Source organism: Schistocerca serialis, chromosome 6 (genome assembly GCF_023864345.2).
Source record: "Schistocerca serialis cubense isolate TAMUIC-IGC-003099 chromosome 6, iqSchSeri2.2, whole genome shotgun sequence".
Taxonomy (NCBI): domain Eukaryota; kingdom Metazoa; phylum Arthropoda; class Insecta; order Orthoptera; family Acrididae; genus Schistocerca; species Schistocerca serialis.
In genome coordinates this window covers 597,916,942-597,941,104 of record NC_064643.1, presented here as the reverse complement: position 1 = coordinate 597,941,104, position 24,163 = coordinate 597,916,942, and the positions used below count along the sequence as shown (strand labels likewise).

At 41.8% G+C, this 24,163-nt stretch overlaps 2 protein-coding genes across 2 annotated transcripts; one reads left to right on the top strand and one right to left on the bottom strand.

Moving 5' to 3' along the window:
- Nucleotides 1-5,025: 5,025 nt before the first annotated feature.
- LOC126484539 (uncharacterized) lies at nucleotides 5,026-12,625 on the bottom strand. The gene is made up of 3 exons (XM_050108086.1): nucleotides 12,490-12,625; nucleotides 9,515-9,713; nucleotides 5,026-5,830 (listed from the first exon to the last, which is right to left on the bottom strand). The coding sequence occupies exons 1-3, from the start codon at nucleotides 12,490-12,492 to the stop codon at nucleotides 5,472-5,474; spliced, it is 561 nt and encodes a 186-aa protein (XP_049964043.1). The 5' UTR covers nucleotides 12,493-12,625; the 3' UTR covers nucleotides 5,026-5,471.
- Nucleotides 12,626-22,511: 9,886 nt separating this feature from the next.
- On the top strand, nucleotides 22,512-23,352 carry LOC126484538 (probable N-acetyltransferase san). Its single transcript, XM_050108085.1, has one exon. It carries the CDS (start codon nucleotides 22,631-22,633, stop codon nucleotides 23,039-23,041), a length of 411 nt encoding a protein of 136 aa, XP_049964042.1. The 5' UTR covers nucleotides 22,512-22,630; the 3' UTR covers nucleotides 23,042-23,352.
- The last annotated feature ends 811 nt before the right edge of the window (nucleotides 23,353-24,163 follow it).

Below are 24,163 nucleotides of genomic sequence, written 5' to 3'. Positions count from 1 at the left end.
TTTCTTGGAAATTCTATTATAGGAACAGGCCAGGTCATAAGATGTTAATGCATCATATATAATTTCATTTTCCTTACACCAATGTTCAGTAATACAACCAGTGGTACTCTCTAGTTTTTGCAATTCTATTTCTAGCTGTTAAACTTTATTCTTTATGGACTGCATATTTTGGTGAAATACAGTTAAAAATTTGGTTCTACGTATCATGGTGGTTTCCTCCTCTTTGTGCCTGACGTTAAAAAATGTTTCAGGTGGTATGGAGGCACTATTTGTTACTTGCTTGTTACACTACACATTTCACCTCCAGCTGTTTCCCCTTCTTCTGTTGGTGGCGTTTCTGTGTCTTCTGATGCTGCTGCTGTTGTTGTTGTGAGTACAGGTGGGTATGCAGTTGTTTCCTCTTCGTCTGTTGTTGGTGTTTCCATTTCTACAACTGTTGTTGTTGTTGTTCCTGTGGGTGCAGCTGGGCATGCAGTGACAGCTTCCATGTCTTCTGGATCATCTGGTACATAAGGATTTTGCATGCATACAATTGTCTTAGCTATGGATGGTTCTTTGCATGCTTTTTCTTCTGATAGCAGTGCAGTAGTGTTACAGCTCTCATTTATACACTCCTGGAAATTGAAATAAGAACACCGTGAATTCATTGTCCCAGGAAGGGGAAACTTTATTGACACATTCCTGGGGTCAGATACATCACATGATCACACTGACAGAACCACAGGCACATAGACACAGGCAACAGAGCATGCACAATGTCGGCACTAGTACAGTGTATATCCACCTTTCGCAGCAATGCAGGCTGCTATTCTCCCATGGAGACGATCGTAGAGATGCTGGATGTAGTCCTGTGGAACGACTTGCCATGCCATTTCCATCTGGCGCCTCAGTTGGACCAGCATTCGTGCTGGACGTGCAGACCGCATGAGACGATGCTTCATCCAGTCCCAAACATGCTCAATGGGGGACAGATCCGGAGATCTTGCTGGCCAGGGTAGTTGACTTACACCTTCTAGAGCACGTTGGGTGGCACGGGATACATGCGGACGTGCATTGTCATGTTGGAACAGCAAGTTCCCTTGCCGGTCTAGGAATGGTAGAACGATGGGTTCGATGACGGTTTGGATGTACCGTGCACTATTCAGTGTCCCCTCGACGATCACCAGTGGTGTGCGGCCAGTGTAGGAGATCGCTCCCCACACCATGATGCCGGGTGTTGGCCCTGTGTGCCTCGGTCGTATGCAGTCCTGATTGTGGCACTCACCTGCACGGCGCCAAACACGCATACGACCATCATTGGCACCAAGGCAGAAGCGACTCTCATCGCTGCAGACGACACGTCTCCATTCGTCCCTCCATTCACGCCTGTCGCGACACCACTGGAGGCGGGCTGCACGATGTTGGGGCGTGAGCGGAAGACGGCCTAACGGTGTGCGGGACCGTAGCCCAGCTTCACGGAGACGGTTGCGAATGGTCCTCGCCGATACCCCAGGAGTAACAGTGTCCCTAATTTGCTGGGAAGTGGCGGTGCGGTCCCCTACGGCACTGCGTAGGATCCTACGGTCTTGGCGTGCATCCGTGCGTCGCTGCGGTCCGGTCCCAGGTCGACGGGCACGTACACCTTCCGCCGACCACTGGCGACAACATCGATGTACTGTGGAGACCTCACGCCCCACGTGTTGAGCAATTTGGCGGTACGTCCACCCGGCCTCCCGCATGCCCACTATACGCCCTCGCTCAAAGTCCATCAACTGCACATACGGTTCACGTCCACGCTGTCGCGGCATGCTACCAGTGTTAAAGACTGCGATGGAGCTCCGTATGCCACGGCAAACTGGCTGACACTGACGGCGGTGGTGCACAAATGCTGCGCAGCTAGCGCCATTCGACGGCCAACACCGCGGTTCCTGGTGTGTCCGCTGTGCCGTGCGTGTGATCATTGCTTGTACAGCCCTCTTGCAGTGTCCGGAGCAAGTATGGTGGGTCTGACACACCAGTGTCAATGTGTTCTTTTTTCCATTTCCAGGAGTGTATGATGAAAACTATCTAGACATAATTTAGTTCTCTGGCTGATTAATGTTTTGCCCTTTTTCTTCAGATGCATTACATGTGCCGTGAAATGCTTTCTTTCCAGATCATTTATGCTGAGGAAAGAAGCATTTGGATTGGACTGGCAGATCTGCCTGTAAGCCGTGTTAGCCTTTTGGATATCTTTGTTTACAATAGGGGATTCCGTAAGTTCATGCCTTTGTGGCAGGCATACCACAATCACCTATTGATCGTCTATTTTAGTTAATGTTTCTCTTAGAACAGTGGTTGCAGTTTTGAGTTCTTTCTTGTACACTTCATTGGCGCCACCTGGTATCACAAGACATTGATTTCGTAACACACGATCTTTGTTTTTGTAGTCCTTCAAGTTTTTCTGTAAACCAGCATCAGGTTTCACAATGCTGGTGATATTTACATCTTGCTGGTAGCTAAGCATTCCTGGAATCCCTCTACCATGGCTATCAGCAAGAAGAACTGGGTTAATGTTATTTTTTGTCTTTTTAGTGTCATTGTTAAATGGTTTGCTTTCGTTTCTTTTAACACAGTCGGATTCTACTAATGTACTGTGACCTAGCTGTTGCTTTGAGCGCTTTGTTATTAGCGATCTAGATTGGTGTACCTTAGTTGGTTTGCAAGCCGCAGCAGTTTTAGATTCGTTGACTAAATCCAAATTCCGATCTCTATCTCCTGAAGGAAGCTTGAGCGCTTCTGGAGCAGGTTTAGATTTCATATGTTTTGGTTCACTCTATGTCTGGTTATGTCTAAGATCTTTAGGTAGTGTTTTCGAGTAACACGACGCGTTCTTCTGATGTTTTCAAGTCTTCTTGTAGTTCTTCTATCACTGCAAATTCACGGTTGGTATTGCACATTTCTATCGCAGCTGAATGACCGTTGCACTTCGTTCCACATGCACACGAGATTTTATGTTTGTCTATTTTCGCGAGGCAATGCAAATGATACCATTCATGCATAATTGAGCATATTCTGACGCCACTTCACACGATTTTATCGCATGACATGCACTTCAGCGATGCTAAATAATCTTGATTTACGGAGCGATTAACTACAACTTCTACACGCGACGCCATCTTGAAACTGAACGTGGCGACTGGCGAGTAATCTATCTCACGCATCTGTCCTATTTCATAGACTGTACACCAGAGATGTGCATTAGGACGTTACTAACGTATAGAATCCTGATCCGACATGAGCTTACTGCCGGCAGGAACCTGTACAGCGACTGGAAATTCCCTGCAAACATGCCTTACGGCAGCCAATCAATCACCAATAGCAATGCATGGTAAATGTAGATTAAAAGTCAGATTGGGTTTGTCGCAGAGGAGTCAGTGGACCTTTGTTATATCAGACGTCTCAAACTCCATACTAGGCGCTGATTTTCCATACCACACCAGAACTGATATCATCATTAACGTAGCACAGGACACAAAGGTAGTGAAGTCGTCAGGTGCATACTGGGTCGAAACGCTATACAGGAAGTGAGTGAACCATGTGAGTGTATTATTGTCATCAGGTGTGTAATGGAAGAACCGTATTTGACAGTAAAACATAATAATGTTAAACCTTTTACTATAAATGTTTTCGATATGTAGATAACGATCGATAAATTACGATACAACGGCAGGTATATTTGTAACTTAGGATAGTGACGGGTTCCTGAATAAGTATTAGTTTATATGGAGTAAGAGTTGTAATCATTATTTTTGAAAAATCATTTTATTTCACAGCTCCCATCATTTAGTAGTTACTAGAATTTAGAAGTTGTGATTGTCTGCGCAACAGGGGCCTCGCAGTGGTTTTATGCAAGGTAGTAAGGGGAGTGGGAGGCAAGAATTGTGATGCTAGTGACGCTGCAAATATTTGGAACCATGGCAGCTGAAGAAACAACGGCTCTAAATGGCATCATATTGGTCGCAGAGTAATTAATGCATCACCAGTGCAATTTTGGTTTGTTCCCCGCTCGCCGAAACGACGCATGCAACAACGAACGTCACATTATGACGTAGAAAGACTCCAATTAATTTTCTTAATTACTAGAACTGTATGGGTGTTTTGTGCAATTTTCAATTACGTGAAATTTGGTGAATTGTATGTAAATAATCCTTATAGATGGTGTTAATTTCAATCTAAATCATTCCATGCCCCCAATTCCAAAAAAAATTCAGAGCGTTAAGATTTTTTTCTAAATTCTAATGTTTCATAGTGTAAAAGACCGGAAAATAACTAAATTACGACTGCTTAAGTAATTTCGATCATTCTCAGAGAGAACAGAAATTTTAATTCAATGTATTGGCTGTCTTGTGATCCAGTTCCTTGGCATAAAAATTTGGCTGTATTAACTTAAAAAGTTTTACTGAAATCCAAATTCTTGCTAAAGAAATTCATTTCCATAAAGTGATACGTAAAATCAAAGGTGACTCCTTCACAGCATATGAATGAATCAGAATGCTAGGATCTACACTGAAAAAAGTAATTAACATCAACTGGAATTACAATCCAGCAACCATCCAGAATTCCATTCAAAATTAAAACAAGGTAAATTAGCTCCATCAGAGCATGACGACCGTAAGGAAGACAAGAGAATACTTAGCAATAGTATTTACTACCTGGGGATAATACACCGCACTGGGTTAGCCGAGCAGTCTAGGGCGCTGCAGTCATAGACTGCGCGACTGATCCCGGCAGAGGTTCCAGTCCTCCCTCGGGATTGGGTGTGTCTGTTTGTCCTTAGGATAATTTAGTCAAGTAGTGTGTAAGCTTAGGGACTGATGACTTTAGCAGTTAAGTCCCATAAGATAAAAAAAAAAAAAGAGTTTTGTGACGGCTCCCAAACCCAAGGTCCTCAGTGGTACTTTTGGGGTAGCCACCACAAATTGTATAAAGCATGGGTAGTGACCAGGATGTAGCTATGTCTGTTGGCCAAAAAATAATTAATGACAAGAATTTCGCCAACTAGAATGAAGAGAATACTTATCTTTATTTCTAACAAAACATGCACCAGCAATACAAGTCCAAGTAATATCCAAGAGTAATCCGTGTTCTAAGCCTAGTCGAATACAATAGCAAATATCACACCGCAATGGCTCCACTATAAACACCACGAAAGGCTAGCAATAGACAATCGACAATAGACTGTCCGTCTCGGGGCCAGTGCTCCTCCTTATATGCAAATGGCAGAGGGCGCTGCAGACCCGAGCTCAGCCATGGCGCGACATCATCTATAGGCAGTAACGCCCTGAAACGCCAACGGCCATGACAGGAACTGTGGCCAGCAATGTCACAGTCAGGGCGCGCGTGCGTGAGTTGGTTGGTTGGTTGGGTCCGTGGATACAACATTCCTCCCCCCTTGAAAGGCCACCAAGATGTCAGGTGCTGCAAGGGCCTGATGACGAAGGGGGTTGTGGCTACTGTGAGGTAATCAGGAGCCAACATAGTGAGGCTGGGGGTTGTCGACTCCTGCGTCCTGGCATTTGCCCTGCGCTGGAGCCGGAACCAGCCGAAACAGCCCTAAGGATGCAACTCACAGCAGCCACGACGGACCCAACGAATGCGACCTGACTCTCGAAGACGATGGCGATGTAGCCTCGGGCGACGATGACCCATGCGAAGTGGAGGCGACGGAGGTCCGGTCCGGAAGAGCGGGCTGGAGCAGCCCGGGCAATGGCGTTGACTTCCATCGGGGTTGGCGCCTGCAGCGGCGATGGCGGTGGGGGCGGTGAGGGACGTCCACCAACGAGGAACCGGGGTGAGGCTGCATATGGGTCTGCAACATTTAAGTCCACGGCAGTATCGTGAGTGTGGCTAAGCCGCAGCTGATTGTGGTGGCGGCGCTGCAAGCCAAGGGGTGGACAAAAGATACATATGGGACCCCAATCGCCGTACGATGGTACCCTGCTCCCAGCGGCGGCGGCCTGAAAACAACTTGAAATACACTGGAGTGTTAGGCGCAAATCGATTGTGCGGCCAAAGCGGCACTGGCGTGCGCGGGTGCGGGCGCAGCAGGATAGGCAGAGTTCGGTGACGACGTCCATGGAACAACTCTGCCAGTGATGGGCCGTCGCGAGGCAGCGAACGATATGATGAGAAGAAGAATAACAAAGCTTGGTCTCTCGTGTGGTTGGCGCAAAGTTTGCTCATCTGTTAGAAACTACGAACAAACCACTCAGTGTTGCCATTGGACTGAGGGTGAAAAGGAGCACGTGTGAGATGAGCGATTCCATTATCAACACAAAACAGTTCAAAATCCCGCGAAACAAAAGAGGGTCCATTGTCTGTGAGAATCAGTTCAGGCAAACCTTCAATGCAAAAGATCGACGAAAGTGCGTGGATGGTACTCTGAGCAGTAATATTGTTCATTGACACGACAAAAGGAAACTTGCTATAGGCATCCACGGCAATAAGCCATCGAGTACCCAAGAATGGGCTCGCAAAGTAGAGGTGAACATGCTGCCAAGGCACAGAGAGTGTGGGCCATGAAACAAACTTCTGGGGCGAGGCCGACTGGTGTTCGATGCACGAACGGCACTGAGCTGTTAACTGTTCTATATCTCTGTCCATTCCTGGCCATGCGCAATGCTGCGTGCAAGTTGCTTGGTGCGTACCATTCCCCAGTGGCCCTGATGTAGCAAATTGCAAAGTAGGAATCACCACATGAGTTTGTCCCGACGGAGAGCGAAGGAGCAAAACATCACGTTGCACTGTCAGGTCGTGGCGTTGAGCAAAGTAACAGTGCATGATGGGATTTGTAATGTTCTTCGGCGAACGTGGACATGCCATGCGAACATGATGCAAAAGTTCACTCAAATCAGCGCCCGAAGCTGTGGGCCGTGCAATCTTGCGAAAGTCCAGAGGAAAACTAACTACGACTTCATTGTCTTGAGAGTTGATGTGACAACAAGCAATGTCGGATTCATCAAAAGCTGTGTCATGGATGATTGGCAAACGAGGCAACACGTCTGCATTGCAATGGCGAGATGTGGGGTGATACAAAATTTCATACTGGTAATTTGATAATAACAAGGCCCACCGTTGCAATTTCTGAGCAGTACAGGGGGGGGGGGACCGGCTTTGCAGAATGGAACAACGACTGTAACCACTTACGGTCCGTCAAGAGAAAAAATTTCCTGCCATACAAGTATTCATGGAACTTTGTTACTCCATATATGATGGCTAAGGCTTCCTTCTCAATTTGGGAATAGTTCCGTTGTGTGGTGGTGAGCAATTTGGAAGCAATAGCTATTGGGCGATCAGCAGATCCGACACGACGTGACAACACTGCACCTAAGCCTTAGGATGAAGCATCCACAGCAAGAACAACTGGTTTAGAAGGGTCGAAATGTACAAGGCAACGATCACTCAACAGTGCTGTTGTCAGTTTCTGGAATGCCGCTTGGCATTCGGCCGACCGCACAAATGGAACGTTGCGCCGACGTAATCGGTGCAAGGGGGCAGCTATTTGCGCAGCATTGGGTATGAACCTATGATAATAGGTAATCTTGCCTAACATAGATTGCAACTCAGACAAGTTCTTAGGCGAAGGAAGGCCGGCAATGGCACGAAGGTGCGACTGCAAGGGATGTACACCTTGTACGTTGATAACATGTCCAAGATATTCTATTTCCATACAAAAAAATACACACTTTTCCTTGTTCACTTTGAGCCCTGCTTCCAACAACACTGTAAAAAAGCGACGCAAATTCTGTAAGTGTTCCGCTGGAGTACGACCGGCAACCACAATGTTGTCCAGATAATTTGAGCAAAAAGGTACTTTGGCAGTCAGTTGTTACAAGTAGTGCCGAAAAATTGCAGGAGCGGAGGAGCTGCCAAAGGGGAGGCGCAAAGAGACCCAAGTGAGTGTTAATCACAAAAACGTCCTGGGATGGTTCATCTAAAGGAATTTGCAAATACGCATTGCGCAAATCAATCTTGGAATAGTATCGGCCTATGCCTAGTTTGTCCATTAATTCCTCAGGGTGAGGGAGAGGATACCCATCGACAATTGTCTGTGGATTCACTGTACACTTGAAGTCCACACACAAACACATGGAACCATTGGGTTTCTTTAGTACAACTAAAGGGGAGGCCCACTTACTGGCACTAATGGGCGCAATGACTCCCTCATTTTGCAAAGAATGGAGTTCTTCTGCGACTTGGTCACGCAATGCGTGAGGCACTGGTCTTGCTTTGCAAAAACGTGGGCGGACTTTATCCTTCAGTGTGACGTGAGCAACATAATCACGTACGCAGCCCAAACCACTACCAAACAAATTGGGGAACTCTTCACAAAGAAGAACAACAGCATCAAGAGTAGGAAATTCACTAACAGCTAACACATTGTTTTGGATGCTGAGGCCAAACAAATCGAAGCAGTCCAGTCCAAAAATGTTTTCGCACGAATGTGCAGCGACAACATGCAATTGAATTGTCCTGGTCACATTATGGAATTGTGCTGGCATGCTACATGTACCCAGTACTATAATACGTTCGCCACTATACGCAGTAAGCAGAGCAGAAGGTTGAGCAAGTTTAGGCTTCCCTAGCAATTCATACACCCGGCTATTTATCAGTGTAATGGAAGAGCCTGTATCCAACTGAAATTTCACACGATGTGAAGCAATGTGCAACTCAATGTACAATTTGTTCGCCCGGCGCAGCACTGAGGGCGGCAAAGCACTATTGACTACATTGACACTACTATGCAAACCATTTGCTAGAATACTGTCTTCAACACTGTTGTCTTTAGAACTAATAGCATGAACAGAATGTGTGTGTCCAGAAGCACGAGAAGCAATTGAGTTCCATTTACACTGTTGGCACACGGAATGTACATGTCCAACCCATCCACAAATGTAGCAACAATAATTACGTGTTGGGCAATTTTGGCATTTGTGACGCACACGACACTTTGGGCACGATTCCAAAGGTGCCCGTGAAGAAGCAAACTGTCTGTTTTGACGCAAAAGCTGTTGGCGGGGACGCAAGCTGCTTCCGCCTTGCTGATTGGGAGCACGCAGTGTGTGCGGCAACTGTGCCCGACAACGGTCGGTCTGTTGCACACAATGTCCGTCCAACACACGACAAACAGTAGGCAAGTCAAAACTATTTTGAGCACTTTCCCATGCATCTCGACTCTCATTATGAGTTATTGCGTCACGAATCATATTATGAGCAAAAAGTTTTCCACAGTCACACGCAAAACGATAGTCACGAGTTAAGCTCTTAAGGTCAGTGATCCACTGTTTGTAAGTTTGACCCGGCTGTTTGCGATAACGAAAAAATCGGTATCTGGCCACAGCAACTAGAGTTTGTGAGGCAATGTACTGTGATAAGGCCTGGATGCATTGTTCATATTGCAAAAGTTCAAGTCGGGAGGCCGGCAAAAGTTTTTCCAATAAACGGTACACTTTAACACTGGCGGAGGCCAAGAGAAAAGAAAGTGTTAGCTGACCTGGGTGTTGGTGTGTTGCCATGTGCGATTCGAGTAAGGCCATATACTCTTGCCAAGTTTCTTCCTCTTGATTGAAGGCTCTGTATGGTGGTGTGCAGGTTGGTCGGTCCATTGGGCCGAAGGCAGCAGGGGAAGTTGATTGCCGCTGCACTGCTATAAGTTGTTGCACGCCACACAGGAGTTGTGTCATCTGCTGCGTCTGCAAAAGCAAAATCTGTTCAAGTGTGACTGTGGATGCACTAGACGCTTGCGTCGGATTGGTAGGAGCAATGGGTGGAGGTGCAGGAGTAGCCATGTTAGTACAATGCAACTGTTGAGAACAAGATACCAATAAATGAAACAAAGGTGCAAAGCGCTCCACACTGTAATCAAAAAATGTCCACAAACAATTCTGTTAGTTTGGTTAGGCGCAAGCAAGAAACAATTTGCAAATGGTGCACAAGCGAAAAGAGAACGATGAGGCGAGTGGGGTTGTCAGCGGCGTCAGGAGGCAAGGTCCAATCGCTTCTCCAAAATCCTCATCACCACTTTTGTGATGGGTCCCAAACCCAAGGTCCTTGGCGGTACTTTTGGGGCAGCCACCACAAATTTTATAAAGCGTGGGTAGTGACCAGGGTGTAGCTATGTCTGTTGGCCGAAAAATAATTAATGACAAGAATTGCGCCAGCTAAAATGAAGAGATAACTTATCTTTATTTCTAACGAAACGTGCACCAGCAATACAAGTCCAAGTAATATCCAAGAGTAATCCGTGTACTGAGCCTAGTCGAATACAATAGCAAATATCACACTACAATGGCTCCGCTATAAACTCCACGAAAGGCTAGCAATAGACAATCGACAACAGACTGTCTCTCTAGGGGCCAGCACCCCTCCTTATATGCAAAAGGCAGAGGGCACTGCGGACCCGAGCTCAGCCATGGTGCGACCTCTTCTGTCGGCGCTAATGCCCTGAGACGCCAACGGCCACGACAGGAACTGTGGCAATGCCACGGTCAGGGCACGCATGCGCGAGTTGGTTGGTTGGTTGGGTCTGTGGATACAACAAAGAGGATAATACAAGATGAGTCACAAACTATTCTTTCCTGCACTGTAGTATTCAACTGTGGACTGGTGGATGTAATCATGATATCAAAACGATATCGAAGGTAGGCAGTGTTACGATTAAGATGGTGCTTTGTATTCCATAGTTGTGGATTGAAACTCTATATCCAGCAGTCACTTTTGGAATAAGTAATCGCTTGCCCTTATTAAACTTGAAACAGCCCAACTATGGCACACATGGGTCAATCAAAACATGGCAAAGCTGATATTTGCTAGATATTAAAAGCGTTGGAGGGCTGCTGAATGAAAGAGAAATTCCTGCTTGTAATGGGGTTTGCCATAACAGTTGTAGGGGACAGCACTGCTGAGGCCAAGGTCACACACTGCCATATTTTGGGCCAACAGTAGGAGAGAAAAACAGGGTGCAGTGATTGGGAGCACAGAATGTGGCTGTCATCACGAAGAAACAGTAGCTCCAAACTGACCTGATTAACGAATCGATATAAACTGAAACAATAAACAAAATATAATACCTGTTGGTTGACATTCAACAGTCACTGTAGTACTGCAGGGATAATAATTTCATACGATTTTTACTCGGTTTGTGATTAATTAAAAAGTGTGGATTGAACTATTAGTACAAGCGAGTGAGGGTTCAGTCACATGTGGGGAACAGCCCGAAGTATCACCTGTACAGGAAGCAGTATGCAACACTGTGCACCACATTAGAATGACATTGGGTCAACCAGTATTGCAGTGTCCAAGGAGGCTAGCCACAGACTGTTTTGTAGTAGTAAAAGCAGAATTCAAAGAATTACTGCAAAGTAGCATGATGTGCCAGTCTGACAGCCTGTGGGCCTTGCCATTGCATTTGGTGAAGAAAAAAGTTGGTACTTGTGATTATAGGCCACATAACTCTTGCACAGTCCCTGATCAGTACCCAGTACCCAATATCAGAGACTTTAGCAAAATTCTGGCAGGAATGACAATGTTCAATGTGAATGGCTGCAAAAAGGTTTCTCACCAAATTATGGTTGGAGACAGTGACATTCAGAAGACAGCAGTAATAACACCCTTTGGCTTCCAGGATGATATTTTCACTCTGTCACAGAGTGTGCGCTGATATAAAATGTCCTGGTAGATTAAAATTGTGTGCTGGACCGACTTTCAAACTCAGGACCTTTGCCCTTCACAGGCAAGTACTCTACTTACTGAACTACCCAAGAAAGACCGATGACCCTTCCTCACAGCTTTACTTCCACCATTGTGTCACCTCCTACCTTCCAAACTTCACAGAAGTTCTCATATGAAACTAGCACGACTAGCACTTCTGGAAGAAAGGATATTGCAGAGACATGACATAGCCACAGCCTGGCATATGTTTCCAGAATGAAATTTTCACTCTGGAGTGTGCGCTGATATGAAACTTTATCATGCTTTTATGTGTCACACAGACAGATGGGTCTCAGCCTTGCCAGTATGCTACTGGGATTGCAAGCTGCTTACAAACCAGATTTAAAAGTGTCTATGGGGAAATGGTCTACAGATAGAGCTTGCAGCTACCAGCAGAGTTCTTTGTGGCACAAGGAGAGTCAACGACTGTGCAACTGTCACAGGTCTTACAAGTAAACAATGGCCTTTACCAGGGTCACAATGTGGAGATCGAAAAACATTCTTGCAGAAGGAGCTTCACACATTTGCACGTCAAACTGGGCATGGACACTGTTCAAACACGCTGCGCCCGCCTTATTTAGGGTGTTGGCAAGGGGTGCACATTCGTTGCAGATAGATGTAAATGGCAAGACGCAGATGGTCTCATTGGAAAGAGGGAAGCCCACTCATATGAGGAAATCACAGATAGAAGGCAGGAACAGACACTGTTGCCCCCATAAGGAGGGTAGGAGAGCAGAACAGGACATGGAAATTCCATACCATCGTCAAGAGGTCAGGCAGCCTGAGACAGAAGACACAAGTGGCACAGATGTTAGAAGGGCACTCTCGAGCCAGTCAAAAATGATAGGCAGATAGCCATTCTCCCAGGAGCTCCACTCTTCGGCAGGGGGAGGGGGAGCTGCTGCAATCAGAGAAAATAAATGCACAGTGAATAAAAGTGTTGTGCTTTGGAGGGAGTAGAGTGATATTACTATTACTCTTTATATTTCATAAAATTTCCATGGTTGTTAAGGATTTGTTATTCTCAATTTGACTCTTTTTCTCACAAAGTTGAATAAAGAGTTTCTTCATTGCTTTATATTGGTGCATCTTATTTGCACAGTTTTTATAACAAATATCACCAGAAAGCAATTAGTCAACAGCAAAATAGTAACTTAACATGTGGTGTCCAACAGGATTTCATTTCAATACCTGTAGTTTTTCTTGCATATAGTAATGACTAGAATGTGTAAGATTCTTCCTGTGAGTATGTGTCTAAAGTATGATGACAATGTATGCAAGTAGATGCTAGTGAAAAATTGTTAGGATTACAACTTGATAATAAGTTCAGTAGGAAGGAGCGCATAAAAATAAAAAAAGCACATGTTGCTCACTTTCATTTCATAATGTTATATGGAATAATTTCTTAGGCAACTCATAAAGCCAAGTTAAAGCTTTCTGAGTTAAAAGGATGGAATAAGAATTATGTGTCATGTGAACTCAAGAACATCTACAGGGGCCTGTTGATGGCATTGGTGATTTTGTGTGTGTATGTGTGTGGTATATATATATATATATATATATATATATATATATATATATATATATATATATATATATATATATATATATATATATATATATATATAAAACAAAGATGAGGTGACTTACCGAACAAAAGCGCTGGCAGGTCGATAGATACACAATCAAACACAAACATACACACAAAATTCAAGCTTTCGCAACAAACTGTTGCCTCATCAGGAAAGAGGGAAGGAGAGGGGAAGACGAAAGGAAGTGGGTTTTAAGGGAGAGGGTAAGGAGTCATTCCAATCCCGGGAGCGGAAAGACTTACCTTAGGGGGAAAAAAGGACAGGTATACACTAGCACACACGCACATATCCATCCACACGTACAGACACAAGCAGACATATTTAAAGACAAAGAGTTTGGGCAGAGATGTCAGTCGAGGCAGAAGTGTAGAGGCAAAGAAGTTGTTGAAAGACAGGTGAGGTATGAGTGGTGGCAACTTGAAATTAGCGGAGATTGAGGCCTGGCGGATGACGAGAAGAGAGGATATACTGAAGGGCAAGTTCCCATCTCCGGAGTTCGGATAGGTTGGTGTTGGTGGGAAGTATCCAGATAACCCGGACGGTGTAACACTGTGCCAAGATGTGCTGGCTGTGCACCAAGGCATATATATATATATATATAGGAGGGTAAGGAGTCATTCCAATCCTGGGAGCGGAAAGACTTACCTTTTGTGTGTATGTTTGTGTGTCTGTCGACCTGCCAGCGCTTTCATTTGGTAGGTCACATCATCTTTGTTTTTATATATATATATATAATAGAGGGAAACATTCCACGCGGGAAAAATATATTTAAAAACAAAGATGATGTGACTTACCATACGAAAGCGCTGGCAGGTCGATAGAAACACAAACAGACACATACATACACACAAAATTCAAGCTTTCGCAACAAACTGTTGCCTCATCAGGAAAGAGGGAAGGAGAGGGAAAGATGAAAGGAAGTGGGTTTTAAGGGAGAGGGTAAGGAGTCATTTCAATCCCGGGAGCGGAAAGACTTACCTTAGGGGGAAAAAAGGACGGGTATACACTCGTTTTTTACCATTCCCATTTCACTGCTGCACTCAGTGTGATTTGCTATATCTGGCAGTGTTAAGTTTCATTTCTTGGAAGAAGATGTGACACTGGAGCACAACATGTGATATTGCAATGCATGGTCATGTTGATTTTTCACAAAAATATTTATTTTCATGCTAAATTGCTTTTCCCATTTTAGATCAAAGGTGCCACAACAAAACTTGAAGCATGACCCTGATGCAGAATGTGGTTTATGTTCATGTTCTTGGAAAACATTCATAATCAGCAGGAATATATACGAGTGTTTCTGAGTGCTATCGGTCATAATGATTCATTCTTGCATCAACAAAGAGTTATATCAAGTCTGAAAGTGTTTTGTCTTGTATAATAATTCTCTCTCTCTCCCTGTCTCTCTCTCTCTCTCTCTCTCTCTCTCTCTCTCTCTCTCTCTCTCTCTGTCTATCTCTCTCCCCCTCTCCCTCCATCTCCCCGTCTCCCTCCCCTCATCCCCTCCCTGTTTTGGGGGAGCAAAGAAAGTTATTGTGGGTAGAAAAAGTGATTACTCCCTTTAGGTCTTAAATTGTATTGGTGGTTTGTTCTACACGTGTTTTTTGTGCTTTGAGGAGTTATCAGCCAAATAACATAGATCATTTTCGATTTGAAGGATGAGTTTCAGTCTAGAATCTGTCAATCACTGTTTTTATTATTTAAAACTGACCAGTTATGAGCAGTGTTGCAAATCTATAACATACCATGTCTTATAGTTACAGAGTAACCAGGCTTCATGGAACTATCAGTTTCACTGTAACATACTAAAATGAAACATATTAAAATTTCAAAAGAAATTTGATTGGTGTAAAAAGCTTGTAATTTTAATGAGTGTCTTCTACAAATATAAAAATATGCATTAAACATTCAAGACCATTAAAAACAAAACATTACAGAGGATTTCCTAAATTGAAAAACATATTTTATTAAAGGGAAACTGTTAAAATTTTAAACGTGTCTCTCCTATTACATTTGATTAAACCACTTTAGAGGGAAATTTGTATATCCCAATTCAAAAGTAGCAAGATGCTGAGGTTTCCTCCATAGTGGCAAATTCAATGCTGCCAATGTGTGGCGGCCCACCATCCCTAACCCAACATGGTAGAGTCTAAATCATATTTAAAAATTTAATAATATTGCTATATGCAAAATCACTTCATTTATTCAACAGGTCTCCCATGATTTTAGTTGATGAGCATAAATCTCATATTCTTCTAGCACATTCGAATAGAATATTTTATTAAAGAAAAAAATTAAAAAGACACTACGCCAGTAGGAGACCTTGCATAATTCAGTTCATTTCTTGTCAGACTGGTGGCTTGCAGCGTTCTCATATTATCCTTCAGTTTGTACATGCTGTATGAAGATGACTACATTATACACCATGCAGTATCATTCATGTGTAAGCCAGGCTATGGAACAGCTGAGTTTTTGGAACAATTGTATGCACTTCTCTCATAATAATAGCTGTTATGCTATTGCAAATAATGAGCTTTTGATCCAATTTCTACTGATGCTGCTGGACAATTTCTTATATGACTATCAACCTGCAAGATACTGTCTGTCTACAACCTGGCTTGCTCACAATGACATTTTCAACCATGAACTGTTATTGTTTTGGTACTTGCAAGTGCATTTTGTTGCATGTTTCCAATGCTTATTCACCACCTTTTCATATTTTGAATGTCTGAAGATGGTTGCAGATGGCCACTGAAACTAGTTAACAAACTTTAATTCTGGTAGGAAAATTGCAGTCTAGGCGTTAAAAGTTTTTACTTGAAAAAAAAAATTTTTTTAATAAACCAAATTAAGACCACCTTCTCTCCCCTCTGATCATGTCAGGCTACGCTTATATAAAATTTATTACACCCTGCACATTGATGAGTTTGATCACAGCTACTTTGGAATCCGTGAAATAAAATTCATAACCATTCCTTAACAAGCTTATTCATGAATTAGGGACAAATGAGACATAATTTTATTTAGATCAACATCAGTAACTTTTAACATTTATGCTCTATTAAGTGTTAAAAATGTTTCATATGGTATTCTCCATCTTATGTGAAGAACACTGTTTATGATTACTTTTGTGAAGCTAACTTTAGGCTGAGATTGAGGTCTCTTATACTGAGAATGCTAGTTTCTGTCAACATTTAGCCCATCATTTCTGAAACTATTGAACATATCACTACCAAATTTTTACCAATTTCACATCTGGGTATATTTAGTTCACTGATTTACAATAGAGAAGGTACATGCATTGGAAACTGATTTTCATTGTGCAGCTGGTGTCAGACTAAAGAATTACTGCTTGTCACATCTTCCATGTGAAACCCAATGACAACAGCAAGTGTTAGTTTCGAATTATTTGTAAACCAGAATTTTGTGCACCCATGCGATACAGCACTCTCACATTAGTCTAGCCTTATACAGGGTGGAGCAAAGGAAATGCATGTTTTTCACTATTGAATGACTGGGACACGGTTTGATAAAAATAATAAAAACAAGCCTTAAGTGATAGATTTCTTAATTCAGTTTTGAAATATACATACTTTAATTAGGTTCGAAAAATAATGTTTTGGAGATGACGTCTTTATTGCTGGATACAAATTTGCATCCTCTCCCGAATGCTATGCATGGCTCTCTCCAACATCTCATTTGGCAAGGCTTTAACTTCCTGATGACTGGAATTCTTCAGGTCATCTATTGTGTGAGGCTTGTTCATGTAGACTTTTGATTTTAAATATCCTCACAAAAACAAGTCGCATATCAACAAATCGGGTGAACAAGGGGGCCAGTAAATATCACCATGTCTCGAAATAAGATGTCCTGGGAACATTTGTCGAACCACTTCCATGGATGCTCTCGCCCATGTGAGCTGTGACACCATCCTGCTGAAACCATACTTCTCTGATGTTCACTTGACACCTTTCAAGTTTTGGACGAAGAAAGTTGTTTAACATTTTAACGTAGTGCGTTGATGTCACAATGACTGCAGTTCCTTCCCCTTCAAAAAAAACAGGACTCAACAACCCCATCTTTGAAATGCAGCACCACACTGTTATGTTTAAACTGTGGAGAGGTCTTTCATGTAATTCATGTGGGTTCTCTGGTGCCCAATACCGACAATTTTAAACATTGACGTAACCGTCTGCATAAAAATTTCATCCATTACGTGACAAAACTCTCTGCACTACACAAAATCCCCTTCACTAAGCTGCTGGACGATCATTATCTTGTACAGGTGAAACTTAAGGTCATCATGTAAGATGCGCTGAAGCGAACAACATGACATACCCAGCGATACAGCCTGTCGTTTAACCGATTGTTTCAGACTAGCAAGAACTGCCATTCTCACTCAGTCTACATTTTCCAGAGTATGAACTGAATGGGAAAGACCATATGGTTTCCTTTTCATCACAGATCCAGTACTTCTTAATGCTGCAACCCATCAAAGTACAGTATTTTGAACAGGCACTGCACCTCGACGTCCAACTCTAAACTTCTGATGGAAAAGACGTTGCACTGTGACTACGGAATCACTGTTTCTAAAGTACTGCTCGACAATGAACACATGATGCTCTAGGCTCCATAGCGACTAAAACAGCATTGTATGGGCAGTGTGCCAAGATTCATTTAAGGTCAATACCCCCCTCTTGTCACCGCGTACTAGTGGTTCAAAAAACATGTGTTTCCTCTGCTCCACCCTGTATTTGTTTTATTTTATATGTATTAATAGGGACAGAAAACACAAAAGAATGAACATCAATGTGAGTGTGTCAGCTGTTGTTACCTTGGAACAAAATTCAGAAATGTAACCAGCAATATACAAAAAGAATGTGCCAGTTCCACTAAAAGTGACTATGTTGTTCTCATAGTGGGATCAAACGATGTTTACTGCAACGAGGCCAGTGCATTTATAAGAAATTTAATTGTTATCTTGCAGTTGCTATTGACTACAAATGTGATAGTAGCGAATTTACGTCTGAGATTTGATCTGGCGGACTGGTCTTATGTAAATAGTGAAATTCGATGAACAAATCAAAAATTGCAACATTTCTGCTCCAAGTTTAAAAATGTAAGACTTCTTGATGTCAACAGCTACAAAAACACTAGTTTCACAACGCATGGTCAACATTTAAATCTGTCTCGTAAAAAGAGACTTGCATCAGACATAAACAAAGCTGTTGACATAATAATTTGTGAAAACAGCTGTGAAAACAGATGGGCTATCACCCTAAATCCCAACTCGCAGGGAAGCTAGTGGAAAGGGCCAACTCCAACCAGATTTGGCCCAATATAAACAAACCAGAACAGCAGGAAATTCAAAGTGACAAACTAAAAGTACCATTAAGGCATGCACTTAAATGTACAATATCTCAGAAATAAGCTCAATGTTTTGCAGACTTTTGTAAGTGATCATTCACCTCATGTAGTTGCGTTAACCAAGCATGGACTGAAATCTGAGGAAATTATTTACTTTAAACTAGATGGCTATTTCCTAGGAAATAGCTACTGTAGACAGGTGGAGGTGGGAGGTGGAGGTGTAGCAGTATTTGTTAGACAGCAGCTCAAAGTAAATAAATTAAATCATCTAGATCTGTATAATAATGAAGGCTTGACTGAAGTGACAGGTGTTGAACTCCATATCAAAGGTTGCAGAAAGGGCACGGTGAAACAGAAAATTATTGGGATTTATCGTCCACCAAAATCAGAGGTAGGGCGTTTCATAGATATTTTTAGTGGAATAGTGGGACACTGTGACCCAAACGAGGTAACAATGCTTGGTGACTTGAATATAGAGGCAACATCTTACAATAACCATAACAGCAGGCTAATAGTTACCCTTAACTCCTATAATCTTATGAATGCAGTAAATTAAGATACAAGAGTAACTCAGTCTACTTCTAGTAGAATAGACTACATAACACTAAGTAAAGAGGTAAAAGATAGTATTAGATGCTGGAATGTGGACTTCCACCACTCAGACCACAAATGTCAATTTGTAGACTGTGAACACACAAGCACCCAAGAAAACACTCAAGTCGTAGAACAAAAAACAATGCTTAAAGAGAAAAACATTAATGCTTTTAAAAGTAAACTAGCACCTGAGGAATGGCAACTACGTCTTCAGTAAAAAGGACCTTAATACAAATGGGCCAAATTTTATGATATTATTTTACAATATCTTAATTTTTGCTACCGAGTGAAAAAAATTAAGAAAGTAATAACTCACAACCAAAGTGTAAAAAACACGAGACTGACTCTTCCAGCTTACATGATTAAACTTAGGTAAAATATTGAGGATCTAAGTGTGCTACATAAGTCAACTAAATAGCAAATATTTAAGGATAAGTACAATCAAGCTAAAAAACAATTTCAGGAACAGCTCTCAAATTTAAGAAAACAGATCCTAGATAAGGAAATAACTCAGTCATCAAATACAGGGAAAACTTCATGGAATATAATAAATGGATATCGCAAAGCCACCCCTAAGTTAGATGCTCAAATTGACAGAATTCAACATGAAGGAAACCTTATTAATGATACTGATAAAATCTGCAATATATTTAATGAATATTTTAGATCTTCAGCTGTGAATCCAGTTAATAACACAGGTCTGGAATGAGATTTTCACTCTGCAGCGGAGTGTGCGCTGATATGAAACTTCCTGGCAGATTAAAACTGTGTGCCCGACCGAGACTCGAACTCGGCACCTTTGCCTTTCGCGGGCAAGTGCTCTACCATCTGAGCTACTGAAGCACGACTCACGCGCGGTACTCACAGCTTCACTTCTGCCAGTATCCTGTCTCCAACCTTCCAAACTTTACAGAAGCTCTTCTGCGAACCATGCAGAACTAGCACTCCTGAAAGAAAGGATATTGCTTCTGTAAAGTCTGGAAGGTTGGAGACAGGATACTGGCAGAAGTGAAGCTGTGAGTACCGGGCGTGAGTCGTGCTTCGGTAGCTCAGATGGTAGAGCACTTGCCCGCGAAAGGCAAAGGTCCCGAGTTCGAGTCTCAGTCGGACACACAGTTTTAATCTGCCAGGAAGTTTCAACACAGGTCTGACTCGAATGGTAAAGCCTTACCCTAGGCTGGAAACTGATTTTGAATTTAAGGAAGTGAGTGTGGAGGAAATAGGAAAAATAATAAATAACTTAAAGAATAAGACCTCTTCTGGCTGGGATGGGCTGAGTAGTATTATAATTAAAAAAATGCAATAAGGAATTAGTTGGAATAATTGCCCACATGATCAACAGTTGTATCAGAGAGCACACATTTCCAATTATTTTGAAGAAAAGTACAGTCAAACCTGTTCATAAAAAAGGATTGAAAGAAGAGCTATCAAACTTCAGGCCCATATCACTAGTACCAATTTTTGGTAAAATATTTGAAATTGTTTTGTTGACACAACTTATTTATCATTTCACAAAGAATATTTTACTAGCAGAAAAACAGCATGGCTTCAGAAAGCATCACAGTACCATTACAGTAATTACTGAACTTCTCCACAAGGTGTATGATGTCCTGGATGGGGGAATGCAGAGAGCAGGGATATTTCTAGGCCTTACTAAAGTATTTGTCTCATTGAACCATGAGCTACTACTAAGTAAACTGGAAACTTACAATATAAATGCCACATCCATACAACTACTAACCATTTATCTAACCAATCATAAGCAGTGTACAAAGCTGAGTCATGAAATTAATGATCAGATCAAACATTTCCAATCTAGCTATGAAACAGTAAAACAAGGTGTACCTCAGGGCTCTGTATTTGGCCCTTTCCTTTTCCTGGTCTACATTAATGATTTAGAGGCACCTCTGTATTCCCAATTAGTAAGTTGTGCAGATGGTACCTCACATTCGTTCTTTTGCAGACAAACTAATGACTTGGCATTGGCTGCAACTGATGGCTTAAGTCATATAACTACTTACTTCCATCTATTACCATTTAAACTAGGTAATTCATACCAAACCTGTACTGATAATATAAGTGGCATCAAAAAAAGTAGACACTGACAAATGTAAATTTTTGGGGATTTACCTAGATGAAAATCTTAGATGGGTAGAACGTATCAATTCTGTATGCAATAAAAATGCTACGACATTTGCAAAAGTCACCAGTTGGTGACTATATGCAAAAAAAGACAATAAATAAATAAATAAGTGCTTAAGAAAGCTCAGGTCTGTGACGCCTTTGAGAGAACTATTTCACTGACTCATCTCTCTTTGCACTATGATTATTTAAAAGAAAAGAAGGGGTATGACTGATCAAAAATATACCTGCAGCTCAGACACTCCCTCCAGCAATACCACAGACTAATTGGGCCTTACCTCCAAAACTACCTGTTTCCATGGTCGTGAGTACCAGGTTTCACAGTTGAAAGCAGATTTTTGTTGTGATTAAATTATTTGGGGATAGGGGAAAGGTCTACAGAACTGCTGAGTTCACTGTGCTTAATTAGCAAACTATAAAAATTAGTCTCTGAACAAACATTAAAAACTACTTACTATGGGACAATACTTGCATATATTGATTATGGAATAGAGGTATGGGGATGTGCTGTTGATAGACATGAACAGAATCCTAACACTGCAGAAAGAGAAATCAGGACCATGCATAGACTAGGATACAGAGATTCATGTAGGGAAACCTTTGTACGACATAAATATCTAACAGTATATTCCTTGTATCTGTACAAATTAATAACATTCTTTGTGGACCATGGAAATAATGAAACTAAGTGCTCTGATGTGCATACCCATATCACAAGGCAAAAAGATTGCTTCTTCAGAAACAGAACTAAACTAAAGACAACAGCTCATAGTCCTTGGATAAATTGGCCATATATGGTTTAACATACTGCCAAGTGCTATAAGATGCCACAGAGGTAAAGTATTCAAAAGGGAACTAAAATCATTCTTAACTCTCAAATGCTTGTACTCACTGAATGAATACTGATATTAAAATGTAGCTATTCTTAAATGTAGGCCTAACTCATCTATCTATATGATGTACTATTCTGAGGTGATTGTAATATATATTATTTTTGTAACAACGTGCTGTAAATTCAGATACCTATACTATGTAACAACTGTATGTTGCATTATGAAGTACTGTACCATATCACCTGTAAGTATCAGCATGGTGCTCCACAAGTGACCGGTGTAGTGCCTGTTAGGTGTAAATTTGATTAATAGTTCATTTTAGTCACAGGGGAATATTTCCCCTGCTGTTGGAACCTAAACTGGAAATTGAGAATGACCCGGTCCAAAATAGAACTCGGTGATGTCACACCACACAATATAAAACAACAGAAGCGCCTTAATCAAGTTGTCTTCCCAGTGTCGTATAATGACAAGTTTTATAAGGATGTCTTGGAAGCAGGAGAACTAGCGAAATTAGCATATTACAACGACACCGTTGTGGGTGCTGTGTGCTGCAGAATTGATACATCAGAGAATTTGTGCCATCTGTATATTATGACACTGGGTTGTCTTTATCACTATCGCCGGCTAGGAATTGGTACGAAAATGGTGGAACATGTACTGAACTATGTCGAAAAGGACAGAAATTTTGACAGCATTTTCTTGCATGTACAAGTAAACAACGAAGGTGCCATTGAGTTCTATAAGAAATTTGGCTTTGAGATTGTTGAAACGAAAGAGTGATACTATAAAAGGATAGAACCTGCTGATGCTCATGTTTTACAAAAGACACTTAGACCCCAATCATGAGAAGACAAGCGATATAACAAATTAGAAACAGACTTTTATCTGTGAAATATGGAAAATTCTTTTTTCACATGAGAACGAAGTGTTGTGAGAAAGAATATCAATTATTTGTTGGGATACTGGTCTGCAGTCAAACTTGAACATTTGTGATAATGACATTATGGTTCCAGCTTGCTTCCATTGTTCTTGTGTAGGTGTGATGATTCGATTGTGTAATGTTTTCTGCTCTCTGAAAGTGTAAAGTTTTGCTGTTTTAACATACTGAGAAATGAAATTTCATCACCTTTCAGTTTAATAAATTGACAAGTGGCTTCTTGTACATGTGGATTGCAAATTCCTACTGTTTGTACAAAAATTGTATAAAAATGCTATGACGTTTACAAAAGTCACCAGTTGGTGACTATATGCAAATAAAAGTAGACAATCAGAGACTCAGTAGCACTGTATACACAGTGGTAGCAATAAGTGTGAGCCAGGGCAGTACTGTTGTTGCTCATGTACTGGCTGTTCTTCAAGTTTTTCTGTCAATGTTAATACATATTGATAAACAAAATTCACACTAGACTAATTTGGGACTGCTGTATCAAATAGGCACATAAAATTCTGCTTTAAAAACATTTTGTTCATAGCACACTTTCCATTGACAGTGGGAGTTACATGAAAGATGCGATGAGCATTATTTATTTGGACTGACTCCAGCTACAAAATGCAAAACAAAATTGCAAATATCTGCTGAATGTTGGGAACCAGAGAAAATATGCCTGGTTATTTGTAGGTGAGACAGCACATAAATAAATATATATATATATATATACTTTTGTTTTTCGGGATCACAGATCGTGCCACCTGGCTGAAGTCCACAGCTAAATTTAACAACTTGTCTGCAGCCATATAGTCTGGAACACCAGAAGTTCAGACATAATCATGTGCAATATATGTGGCATATGAATACATGGGCAAACCGTGCACCTAAAATTTTGTGGAAATGAAGGGTGCTATTGATGTGTTGTTTTCACAGAGTAGGTTGCTGGTCAGGGGCCCTTATTGTTAGCCAATACA

Excerpts from the sequence above, each read along its gene's own strand:
- LOC126484539 (XM_050108086.1), bottom strand. Across the intron at positions 5,831-9,514 it reads GGCAACACACCAACACCCAG|ACCCATATGCAGCCTCACCC; the intron begins GTCAGCTAACAC and ends TAAATGTTGCAG.
- LOC126484538 (XM_050108085.1), top strand. The coding sequence starts at position 22,631 with ATGACCCGGTCCAAAATAGAACTCGGTGATGTCACACCACACAATATA.